The sequence below is a fragment of the Nyctibius grandis genome, chromosome 35 (genome assembly GCF_013368605.1).
Source record: "Nyctibius grandis isolate bNycGra1 chromosome 35, bNycGra1.pri, whole genome shotgun sequence".
Taxonomy (NCBI): Eukaryota; Metazoa; Chordata; class Aves; order Nyctibiiformes; family Nyctibiidae; genus Nyctibius; species Nyctibius grandis.
The window spans coordinates 6871-19429 of NC_090692.1; the positions used below are offsets into that span (position 1 = coordinate 6871).

General features: G+C 57.1%; 1 protein-coding gene across 1 annotated transcript; it reads left to right on the top strand.

The window, feature by feature from the left end:
• Positions 1-1988: 1988 nt before the first annotated feature.
• MCOLN1 (mucolipin TRP cation channel 1) lies at positions 1989-12445 on the top strand. The gene is made up of 14 exons (XM_068421708.1): positions 1989-2035; positions 2203-2393; positions 4791-4958; positions 5048-5207; positions 6360-6447; positions 7163-7259; positions 7392-7491; positions 7602-7708; positions 7932-8081; positions 8529-8630; positions 8876-8998; positions 9250-9456; positions 9697-9827; positions 11099-12445. Exons 1-14 carry the CDS (start codon positions 2020-2022, stop codon positions 11133-11135), a joined length of 1677 nt encoding a protein of 558 aa, XP_068277809.1. The 5' UTR covers positions 1989-2019; the 3' UTR covers positions 11136-12445.
• The last annotated feature ends 114 nt before the right edge of the window (positions 12446-12559 follow it).

A 12559-nucleotide genomic window follows, 5' to 3' on the forward strand; every position in this document is an offset into this window, starting at 1 on the left:
GGTAAGAAAGTCAAAAATACAGATGGTGAACTATACAAAATTTGACACAGAAAGAAAATTCAGACAGCGATATGGTTTGTGACACAGAGGAAAGAATTAAAAAATAGAAACAGGAACTGGATAAAATCTTGTTAAATAAAATTGGCAGAGTCTGGGTCTCTAGGTTTGCTGATTCTTTATTGAAGAGACTCAGAGCTGGACCACCACCGCAGTGAATGGTACCTGACTCAAATTCACTATCGGTTTATTTAGAAACTAATAAGCAATTACATCATAAACTTCTCATAACCTTCTGTTAAAATTCTACTAACTATTTCAATTCCTCTTTCTTCAGTTGTCAGGAGTCCACAAAAGTCCATTCTTCTCCATGAGTCGGCCGATCCCCTCTTCCGGTTCCGCTTCGGCTCCGGTCGACACCCCGTCCTCGATGTTCCCGCTGTGATCGGCGTCCCGTCTTGATCCGGGTTGACCGGAGTCTGGTTCCCGCTGCCGATGTCTCCTAAACATTAACCTAAACAACTAAAATCTATTTAGAACCCTATCTAAATTTTTATTTCTAAGTGTTCTATATTCTTTTAAGGTAAAGAAAAGGTTAACTGTACATCCCCTTTACTAAAATCATCAGAAATTTAATATTTCTAGGCCTACTCCTGCTAGCTACTCATTAACCTACGACTGACGATTTGTTCAGGCGTGGGTCAGGATTACACAAAGGGGCTCTGAGAACATTATTCCTGGGTTATGAAACGCACCTGTGTTTATTCAGTTAGACATATTAATTATTCTATTCTTAATTCTATTTCATCTCTGTTGATTCTTGTTTTCTTAACTCATGAGAACTTCTACAACAATTATGTGAAAATTTCTACGGCGATCTGGCATAGAAGGAACGCTTTGAAAGCGACAGAATTAAGGAAATAACGGCAAAAATTAATAAATAGGGACGGCGAACTAAAACAAAGACGTATAAAGTAAATTTAAAAACCGACAGGGTACATGACAGACAAGAAACAATTAAAAAATAGGGATGGGAAATTGATAAAAATAGACACAGAAAGAAAATTTAAAAAGTGATGGCACTAAGGAAAGAAAAGAAATGAAAAAAAAAAAAAGACCCTGACGGGACAAAAGGCGGCATAAAACGAACATTTTAAAAGTGAGGGGGAATGGGGAAATAAAGAGAAAAATTAAAAAATAAGGATAGTGAGCTAAAACAAATGACAAAAGAAAATTTTTAAAGTGACAGCACTAAGGAAAGACAAGGAATAATTAAAATAAAGGTATGGAAATAAAGACAGCAAATAGGATAAAATGAGACAGAAAATTTTAAAAGCAAAAGTGATTAAGGAAATAAGGAAAAAACCTAAAACATAGCATTGTGAAATAAAATGCAGATGCAGAAAGAAAATCTACAAAGGTATGTTGTCACGGTTCAAGGCTGGGCACGCTATTAAACCGAGAGCGGACGCTCTCTATTAACCCCTTTCCTGCCCCCCCGGGAGGGGAAGGAAAAGATAAAAAGCAGAGAGACTTCAAGGTTGGGAAGTTGAAACAGTTTTATTGAACTATAACAACGAAAAAGAGTGTAACAATAATAATAATAGAAATCATTACATGTGTACAAATATATGCAAAACCGAGACTGAGCTCCCCCGATGACGGTCGTGTTGCCGCTGTCGCCACAGGGCAGGCTCCGGGAAGGCCCGGACCGGTCTCGGCGACGGACGGGAACGCACGGATCGGGATCGAGGGCGGGAGAAAAATGGACGGCATCCTCTGCGGATACCGGCCCTAGCAGAAAGAGAGCGAGACCCTCGAGATCCCCCAGCGTTATACCGAGAATGACGTGTATGGGATGGAATACCTCTGCGGTCGCTTTCGGGTAACGTGTCCTGTCCCCTCCTCCCTGCCGGTGCGACCCTGCTACGGCTTACGGTTAAAAGAGCGAAGTAGGCAGGGCTGCGGCGGGTTCTTCCGGTCACGTGAGACGGGCGGGTGAAGCCGCGCTGAGGGGGAGCGATGGCGGCGGCGTCCGGTAAGCGGGGAACGGGGATGGGCGGGGGGCACATACCGGGGTGGGGAGGGCGGGGGGTGGCTGCGCGGGCCGGTACTGGCCCGCGCCGCTCCTCCCCTCCCCGCCCCCCCCGCCGCGCTGGTGGCCTTCGGTACCCTCCGGTTTACCGGTTATTTCCCCCCCCTCAGAAACCGAGCGGTTACTAGGCCGCAGCCCCGGGTACGGCACGACGGAGTCACCAGTGGTAGCGGAAGAAGAAGAGTTACGACGCCGCTTGAAGTATTTTTTCATGAGTCCATGTGATAAATACCGGGCCCGGGGACGGCGACCCGTTAAATTGGGGCTACAACTGGCCAAGATCTTGCTTGTCACGGTGCAGGTGAGGAGACACCGGGGACGGGGGTCTTTGGGCGTGTGGGGTGGCTCTGGGGAATGGGGACACCGAGTACTGTGGCGTGGGGGGACCGGGGAGACCCTGGGACACGGGGACACCGAGGGAAAGTGTGGTCCTGGGACATGGGGATACTGGGGAGAGAGGAGCTGGGGGTCCCTGGGACATGGGGACACTGGGGAGGGGTGGCATGGGACATGGGGACACCGGGGAGAGAGAAACTGGGGGTCCCTAGGACATGGGGACACTCTTGGGGGGGCCCTGGGACATGGGGACACCAGGGAGGGAGGTGCTTTGGGACATGGGGACACTGGGAGGAGTGGCCGTGGGACATGGGGACACTGTGGGGGGGGGTACCTGGGACATGGGGACACTGGGGAGGGAGGAACTGGGCGTCCCTGGGACATGGGGACACTGGGGAGAGAGGAACTGGGGGGCCCTAGGACATGGGGACACTCTTGGGGGGGCCCTGGGACATGGGACCCCGGGGAGGGAGGAACTGGGCGTCCCTGGGACATGGGGACACTGGGGAGAGAGGAACTGGGGGTCCCTGGGACATGGGGACACTCTTGGGGGGGCCCTGGGACATGGGGACACGAGGGAGGGAGGAACTAGGGAGGTGCTTTGGGACATGGGGACACTGGGAGGGGTGGCCGTGGGACATGGGGACACTGGGGGGGGGGGTACCTGGGACATGGGGACACTGGGGAGAGGTGTCCAGGACACTGGGGAGGGGTGGTATGGGACATGGGGACACTAGAGAGGGAGGAACTGGGTGGGGTACCTGGGACATGGGGACACTGGAGAGGGGCCCTGGCACACGGGATGCTGCGGAGGAAGGCACTGGGGGGCCCTGGGACATGGGGATACTGTGGGGAGGGGGGGTGGGATGGGACATGGGGACACCAGGGAGAGGAGCCTGGGGACAATAGGCACAGGGACACCAGGGAGGAGTGGCCCTGGCACATGAGGAGACCAGGGAGGGGTGGCATGGGACATGGGGACACCAGAGAGGGAGGAACTGGGGGGGGCCTGGGACATGGGGACAATGGGGGCAGGCCCTGGGAGATGGGGACACTGGAGGGGTGTGCCTGGAACATGGGGCCACCAGGGAGGGGTGGCATGGAACATGGGGACACCAGGGAGGAACTGGGGGGCCCTGGAACATGGGGACACTGGGGAGGGAGGCACTGGGGGGAGTGACCTGGGAGATGGCTACACTGGGGGGAATGTGCCGGGGATATGGGGACACCAGGGAGAGGAGCCTGGGGGCACTGGGGGGGGAAGTGGGTACAGGGACACCAGGGAGGGGTGGTCCTAGGACATGGGGACACCAGGGAAAAGAGCCTGGGGGCACTGGGCTCAGAGACAGTGGGGAGCGGGCATGGGGGCATGGGGAGTTGGGGGGTGACAATGACACAGACACTATGGGGGGGGCCTCTGAGCACAGGAGGGGACCCAAGGTGGGCACTGGGCATGGGGACATAGGAGGGGACACCGTCAGCGAGGCCTGGGGACGTTGTGGGGAGCACTGGGGGGTTGGAGGGGGGGGCTTGAGTATTTGGGGACACTTGGGGGTGCTTGGGGACAGTGGGGGACTTGGGGTCCCTGGGGAGGCGGGGGGGGGGGTGTTGGAGTTAGCCTGGTGGCCTGTCCTTGGGGTCCGGGTGTCCCACACTAGGGTGTCTCATGCAGTGGGTGATGCCGAGGTGCCCCAAAAAAGGAGAGAGGGGGGACAGAAAGGACACACAGCCCCCCCCCCTCAGGGTGTCACCAGCAGCGGGACAGTCACCAGGCTCCATCCCGGGGCGGAAAAATACCCTGGGAGCCGCAGGGCTGCGGTCACGAGGCATGGAGGGAACAACCGGCATGTGACATCCGCCAGGAGATCGTCCTCACCCCCATCTGCAATGGGACAGGAGATCGTGTCCCACCCATCTGCCGTGGGACACCTGCGTGTCCCCGAGGAGATCGTCCTCCCCCCCCATCTGCCACGGGACATGTGCGTGTCCCCGAGGAGATCGTCCTCCCCCCCCATCTGCCACGGGACATGTGCGTGTCCCCGAGGAGATCGTCCTCCCCCCCATCTGCCACGGGACATGTGCATGTCCCCAAGGAGATCGTCCTCCACCCATTTATGGTGGCAGAGGAGCTTTGCTACAGGAAATCAACCACCTTAAGAGGTTTTTTGGGGCAACCATGTGGAGATGGTGACGCTGTTGGGGACACGCGAGCTGGCCTTTGTCTTCTTGGGGTCACCCAAGTGTAGGGCGATGATGTTTCGCCTCCTGTGGGCATCTTCAGGGCGAAACTGTTGTGGTTTTGGGACCGTGGTATCGTTGTGGCAATGGCGGGGTTTTAATCGTGGTCTCCTTTTTCCCTCAGCTCATCCTTTTTGGGCTCAGCAATCAGATGGTGGTGACATTCAAGGAGGACAACACCATTGCCTTCAAACACCTCTTCCTGAAGGACTACGTGGATGGTGCCGACGACTCCTATGCCGTCTACACGCAACGCGACCTCTACGACCACGTGTTTTACGCCGTGGAGAAGGTGAAATCCGGGGGGTTGAGAGGAACACGGAAGTGGTTTGGGGACACAGAGGTGGCTTGGGGCCACTTGAGGGCATCTCTTTTCTCCAGTACTTGGCCATTCCCAATGAGACCATTGGCCGTTACGCCTACGTGCGAGGGGAAAACGGAGGGAACCGGTCAGCCCTCGTGTTGTGCCAACAATATTACCGTAAAGGACGCATCGATCCCGCTAACGACACCTTCAACATCGACCCCAAGATTGTCACGGGTGGGTTTTGAGGATGATAGGACTGAAATTCCTTGTCCTGCAGCCACTGCTGGGTCCCGGGGGAGTTTTTTTTTGGTCCTTGTTCTGGGTTTGAGAGGGTCCAAGAGGACCTCGGGCTTTCCTATGACGAGGTGACCAGTTCTGTTCAATATCTTTATCAATGATCTGGATGAGGGGATCGAGTGCTCCCTCAGTGAGTTCACGGATGACACCAAGTTAGGTAGGTTGTGGATCTGCTGGAGGGCAGGAAGGTTCCACAGAGGGATCTTGAAGGGTTGGATCAATGGGCCAAGGCCAACTGAGTGAGGTTCAACAAGTGTCGGGTCCTGCCCTTGGGGCACAACGACCCCACGCACCGCTCCAGGCTGGGGGAAGAGCGGCTGGAAAGCTGCCAGGGGGAAAAGGACCTGGGGGTGTTGGTCGATGGCGGCTGAATATGAGCCAGCAGCGTGGCCAGGTGGCCAAGAAGGCCACCAGCATCCTGGCTTGGATTAGCACTAGCGTGGCCAGCAGGACTAGGGCAGGGATCGTCCCCGTGGACTCGGCACTGGTGATGCCGCACCTCAAATCCTGGGTGCAGTTTTGGGCCCCTCGCGACAAGAAAGACCTTGAGGTGCTGGAGTGAGTCCAGAGAAGGGCAACGGAGGTGGTGAAGGGTCTGGAGCACAAGGTGAAGGGTCTGGAGAGCTTGGGAGGAGCAGCTGAGGGAGCTGGGGTGGGTCAGTCTGGAGAAAAGGAGGCTGAGGGGAGACCTTCTCGCTATCTACGACTACCTGAGAGGAGGTTGTAGTGAGGCGGGGGTCAGGCTCTTCTCCCAAGCAACAGGACGAGAGGAAACAGCCTCAAGTTGCACCAGGGAAGGTTTAGATTGGAGATCAGGAACAATTTCGTCCCTGAAAGGGGAAAGCAGCTTTCCAGCCGCTCTTCCCCCAGCCTGGAGCGGTGCGTGGGGCAGTGGAACAGGCTGCCCAGGGCAGTGGTGGAGTCCCCATCCCTGGAGGGATTTAAAAGCCCTGTAGATGTGGTGCTGAGGGACATGGTTAGTGGTGGCCTTGGCAGTGCTAGGTTAAGGGTTGGTCTCGATGACCTTAAAGGTCCTTTCCAACCAAAACGATTCCATGATCCTATGAAGGTGTTTCTCCCGCCCTGCAGACTGCCTGGGAGTGGACCCCGAGGACCCACAGCCTCTTCCCCCAGAGCTGAACCAGAACTACAAGAACTTCACCCTCAAATTTCACAAGTAATCGCCAACGCTTTCCTCGCCATCCGGGGTTGTCCCAACTGTTCAGGTGCTGGGGACATCCCGTGGGAGAGGGTGAAGCGGGGACCCCTCTACGTGGGGGATTCCTCGCGCCGAAGCCTGTTACTGGGCTGGAAAATTTGATTTTAAAAGAAAAAACTGCTTGTGGGATAGAAATAAACCCGTCTTTGTGCCAAGGGAGTTGTGAAACCGCTGAGGTTGTGCAACCAAAGCAGCTGCTTTCCAGCCCCGGCCCCGTCAACTGCAGAACCGGCCCCAAGACACCACAACTGTCCTACGACACCCGCGTCGGGGGTTGTTCTCTCCTCCTCAAAACTCTGTGCTGGCTTTTGGTGACATTTCGATGGCCCGTGGCCAAGCCTTGCCGTTGCGGGCACGTTATTGGCGCACGCAGGCCCCCGTCTTCTCGGTGCCGGGCAGAGGGGCGCCGAGAGATGCCACGTAGCTTGCGGCACTTTCTCCCAGAGGGTCTGACCTCCCCCTGGAAGCAAAATTCCCGATGCTGGGGCAGGTTGGCAGCAGTTTTTCTTTCTAAAGCTGGAAATATCCTCTCCTGGGGCTGTACGCAGGCATTTATTTACTCCCTCTCTGTCGCTCGTTTGACTCGGCGCCACGTTTTGGTGGGGGGTGTAAGTGGGTTGAGACACCCTGAATGAGCCCTGGGAGGAGGTTTAACAAATGTCCCCTCCCGCAGACTCATCAATGTCACCATCCAGTTCAAATTGAAAGCCATCAACATCCAAACCATCATCAACAACGAAATCCCCGACTGCTACACCTTCACCATCACCGTGAGTCACTTTGGCGTCGCTCCCCGCCTTGGGGTGATCCGGCCGTGTGGGGGACCCGGGTACGGGCAGCGTCGCGGCGGGGAGGAGCTGCCGGAAGGTTTCGTGGGCGATAACCGTCTCCTTCCTCCCCAGATCACGTTCGACAACAAGGCGCACAGCGGCCGGGTGAAAATCCGCCTCGATAACCGCGCTGACATCAAGGAGTGCAAAGATCCCAGTGTCTTCGGCCGAGGTGAGAGCCACGAGCGTGTGACGAGGGTGACCTCTGTGCCCAAAAGGTTGCGTGAGGGGCTCGGGGTGGCTGTCCCGCTCGTGAAGACGACCCCACCGCGTGTTTTCCAGGTGACAACTCCTTCCGGCTCTTCTTCGACGTCGTCGTCATCATCGTCTGTTCGCTCTCCTTCATCCTCTGCGCTCGCTCCATCATCCGGGGTCTCATGCTGCAACACGTGAGTGGGTGGGCCGGCGAGAAGCGCCGCTAACCGGCGCTACCTTCCGCCGTGGCGCCGGTGGGGATGGCCAGAGCTACCGCCAGGATGCCGTTATGGCGCTCCCGGGTTTTGGAGGAGGCCGTATCCCCACGGGGATGCTCAGTTAAAGCTGTGAGATGGGCAAAACTCTCGGGGCGGTGGGTAGAGGACCCCATTTTTTTTTCTTCCCCACCCACGCCAGGAGTTCAGCCGGTTCTTCCACCGCCGGTACAACCAGAACGTGTGTCTGTCAGATCGTATGGAGTTCCTCAACGGTTGGTACATCCTCCTGGTGATCAGCGATGTCCTCACCGTCCTGGGGACCATCATGAAGATCGGGATCGAATCCAAGGTATGGGGACACCGGGGAACGAAGAAAGAGATTTTTTTTAGGTGCTGGCATGGGTGTCCCCATGCTCTGGGGAGGGGACATTTCTGTGTGGCAGGAGGCAAGTCACACAACGGCCACCCCTGGGTGCTGGCAATGCATTGGCTGCCCAAGTGAAGCTGTTCTGAATGTGATCAGAGCCTTGACGGCGGGTTAGGGGACAGATGTCCCCCTGAGAGGTTCCCAGAGAAGGGGTCCTGGCCCAAGTGGGACCCCAGAGCGCCTCCCTTTGCCTTTGGGACAAGGAGGTGGTGACAAAGGAACAGGCCAGAGTCCTCATGTGCTGCTATGTCGTGGCTTGCGGCGCCGGGATTTCACTCGCCGCTAGCTTGCGGCTAGTGCAGAGGGTCATTAGGGCTTTGGGGACAGCGTTGGCCATGCCTCAGGCCTGTGCCACCTCTGTCCCTGCAGAACTTCGCCAGCTACGACGTCTGCAGCATCCTCCTGGGTACCTCCACACTGCTGGTCTGGGTGGGGGTCATTCGCTACCTCACCTTCTTCCAGAAGTACAACGTGAGTGACATCAGGGAGGTGACCTGGAAGCCAAGGGGACGATTTTCAGGGCTGGGAATGACCATGCCAGCTCAGCCTGAAACACCTGGGTGGGCTCGGGCTCGTCCTACGGCCCCCGTGTGTCCCCAGGAACCCTGTCCTGCTGTGCTGGGGACCTTGGGGTGCTTTAATGGCTGTTGGGTCCCCTCCTGCTGGCACCCTCGGTGGCAGACGGGCGTTAATCCCACCTCATTTTCCTCCCCCAGATCCTCATCGTCACGCTACGGGTGGCTCTCCCGAACGTCATCCGCTTCTGCTGCTGTGTGGCCGTCATCTATCTGGGCTACTGCTTCTGCGGGTGGATTGTCTTGGGCCCCTATCATGTCAAGGTGCCGCTCCGCGTCTGTGCTTGGGGTGGGCTTCGCCCACCTCCGGGCGATTCCCTGCCTGGATTTGGGTGCGGGACTGGTCCCAGCATGGGTTAGAGACGGCACCGCTCTTTGCCGCAGCCTCTCGTGGCACGACGGCATCGAGGCGGCACGTAGGGTGTCGGGGGGCGCTCGCTCCCTCTTTGGGAGCTTGGAAGGGGTGACGCGATGAACTGAGCCACCTACCGACCCTTTGTCACCTCCTGTCCCAGTTCCGCTCCCTTTCCATGGTGTCTGAGTGCCTTTTCTCCCTCATCAACGGCGACGATATGTTCGTTACCTTCGCTGAGATGCAACAGAACAGCTACTTGGTGTGGCTCTTCAGCCAGATCTACCTGTACACCTTCATCAGCCTCTTCATCTACATGGTCCTTAGCCTCTTCATCGCCCTCATCACCGGCTCCTACGAGACCATCAAGGTGAGGCCGGATCCTGGTGTTTAATCGTAGAATCATGGAATCATTTGGGTTGGGAAGGACCTTAAAGGTCATCGAGGCTAACCGTTAACCCAGCACTGCCACGGCCACCGCTAAACCGTGCTTAATGTTATTAAGCAAAGCTTCGTGCCTTTTTTTTTTTTTTTTTTGGGGGGGTGGGATCCCGTTGCCCTTCCACCGCAGGTATTCACCTTCCCCTGTCCCCGTTTTTTTTCTCCACAGCACCAGTGCGAGGGCGAAACACCCGTCTCCCAACTCCACGCCTACATCGCCCAGTGCAAGGACAGCCCAAAATCGGGCAAATACCGTCGCGACAGCGCCTCGTCCTGCTCGGTCTTCTGCTGCTGCGAGCGGTGAGTGGGCCATTTCGGTGCTGGCAGGGGGCTTCTGGGGCCAGGTATGCTCTGCGACCCCTTGTTATCTCCCCTACGTGCTGGGAGAGGAGGGTTTAGAGTGATTTTCACCGTTTGGCACCTTGTACGTGGTCGATCCTGATGTGGAACTGGACACCCACAAATCTATGGGGCCCCAATGGGATGCAGCCATGAGTGCTGAGGGAGCTGGCAGATGTTATTGCCAAGCTGCTCCTCATAGGATCATGGAATCATTTTGGTTGGAAAGGACCTTTAAGATCATCGAGTCCGACCATTAACCCAGCACTGCCAAGGCCACCACTAACCCATGTCCCTCAGCACCACATCTACAGGGCTTTTAAATCCCTCCAGGGATGGGGACCCCACCACTGCCCTGGGCAGCCTGTTCCAGTGCTTGACAACCCTTTGGGTGAAGACATTTTTCCTGATCTCCAATCTAAACCTCCCCTCACGCAACTTGAGGATGTTTCCTCTTGTCCTGTCGCTTGGGAGAAAAGCCTGACCCCTGCCTCACTACAACCTCCTTTCAAGTAGTTGTAGAGAGTGAGAAGGTCTCCCCTCAGCCTCCTTTTCTCCAGACTAACCCACCCCAGCTCCCTCAGCTGCTCCTCAGCCTGGAGAAGAGAAGGCTCCGGGGAGAGCTTCTAGCAGCCTTCCAGTACCTAAAGAGGCTACAGGAAAGCTGGAGAGGGGCTTTTTACAAGGGCATGGAGTGATGGGATGAGGTGGAATGGTTTTAAACTGAAAGGGGGGAGATTGAGATGAGATCTTAGGAAGAAATTCTTTCCTGTGGGGGTGGTGAGACACTGGCCCAGGCTGCCCAGAGAAGCTGTGTCTGTCCCCTCCCTGGCAGTGTTCAAGGCCAGGTTGGATGGGGCTTGGAGGAACCTGGTCCTATAAACCCACCTGGACGTGACCCTGTGTGACGTGCTAAGGGTGACCCTGCTTTGGCAGGGAGTTGGACTAGATGTTCTCCAGAAGTTCCTTCCAACCCCAACCATGATTCTGTGATCTCCAGCCCCATCTCCGTGCCCGTGAGTCACTTATCAGCACCCCAAAATGATTCTGTTACCCATGGGGAACCCCTCCATGTGGGTATAAGCAGGACCCCCTCGCTACCCTTGTGCTCCCCCCTTATTTCTGGGCTATGGGGGGGTCTCTCCTCCTGCGTCTTGTTCCCCAAATCAAAGCTGCCTTCCCCAAACCCATCGGATTTCCCCCCGTTACCCCCAGCGCTGTCTCCCCCACAGGGCTCCTCTCCAAGACAACGCGCTGCTGGTGAACTGAGAAGACCCTTCGGCGCAGACCCCCAGGACGCAAGGAAACGGGGTAACCCCCCTGCTTCCCCCCAGCCCCCAGTGCTTTTAATTTATTTTATCGTTTGCTTTTATCGACTCGGGGCACAGAAGGAGGGGGGGAGAGACGGCGGCCATGTCCCCTGCCCCTTGGGGACACTAAATGGACGCTTGTGACCCTGTTATTTTGCTTGACGGACCTTGACCTTGTGGATCCCGATCCTGAACCGGAGCTGGGCACCCCTTGGGGGCTCAACGGGGAGCCCTGGGACCCCTTGGACTTGTTTTAGGGGGACAGCTTGGAGCCCTGTGACCCCACAGATGAGTTTTGGGGGACAGCACGGAGCGCTGTGACCCCTTGGACTTGTTTTAGGGGTCAACCTGGAGCCCTGTGACCCCACAGATGTGTTTTGGGGGGCAGCTTGGAGCCATGTGACCCCACAGATCTCTTTTGGGGGGCAGCCTGGAGCCCTGGGACCCCTTGGACTTGTTTTGGAGGCAGCCCAGAGCCCTGTGACCCCACAGATCTGTTTTCGGGGCTCATCCCGGAGCCCTGTGACGCCTCGGATGTGTCAGGGACTTGTCCCCAAGCCCCCCTGGTTCCTTGGCCATGTCAGGGACTTGTCCCTGCGCTTGTCCTCAAGCCGAGCAGCCCCTGGGCTGCATCCTGGACTCGTCCCTGCCCTTGTCCCCAAGCCTGGCTGCCCTGTGGCAGCATCAGGGACTCATCCCTCTCCTCAGCCCGGGGCCCCAGAGCCACTTGGGCACACTGGGGACTTGTCCTTGTCCCCAAGCCCAGCTGACCCGTGCCAGCACCAGGTCCTTGTCCCCGAGTCCTGCAGCCATTTTAGGGGCAGCTTTGCCTCCCCTTGTCCCCGCTAGCCACTTCTCCTCCACCCAGCCGGGACTGGGGCAACGGGGTAAAGAGCAAAACAGGTCCCTCATCCCCAGCCCGGGGACCTGTGTCACCCCCCGCACATCCCCGGAGCTGTTTACGTGCCGCAGGCCGGGTCAAGGGCGGAGGATCAGGTGCTCCCAGTTGGAGCGAGGCCAGCGGCTGCTCACACCGGGTGCCGCCACCTCCCCTGCCCTTCCCAGCCCCCTAAGAGTTCAAGTTCAACCCCAAATCTGATGCGTAGCAAGGGTGGGTGTGGGTGGGAGGGCTCTGAACACCCCTTTCATTCATGCACTGAGTTGCGGCTGGTCTCAGCTGGGGGGGTTGTGTCTCGGCCTGGGTTTTGCTCCTTGTTTTGGGGTCACAGGTGGGAGTCGTGCCCCCGTGGAGGGGAGAATAAAGCGCTGGAGGTGAAGAGTGGGTCTGTGGTGCTGTGGCGAGGGGGGGTGGGTGGTGGATGCCAGAACGCCAGGGTGATGAGGTAGGGACAGGGCTGGCAGTGGGTGCCACCACCCTGCGGT

What these genes read in the sequence shown, in the direction of transcription:
- MCOLN1 (XM_068421708.1), top strand. An exon ending in TGTTTTACGCCGTGGAGAAG is followed by an intron (nt 4,959 to 5,047) that starts GTGAAATCCGGG and finishes TCTTTTCTCCAG; the next exon opens with TACTTGGCCATTCCCAATGA. An exon ending in GGGGTCTCATGCTGCAACAC is followed by an intron (nt 7,709 to 7,931) that starts GTGAGTGGGTGG and finishes CACCCACGCCAG; the next exon opens with GAGTTCAGCCGGTTCTTCCA.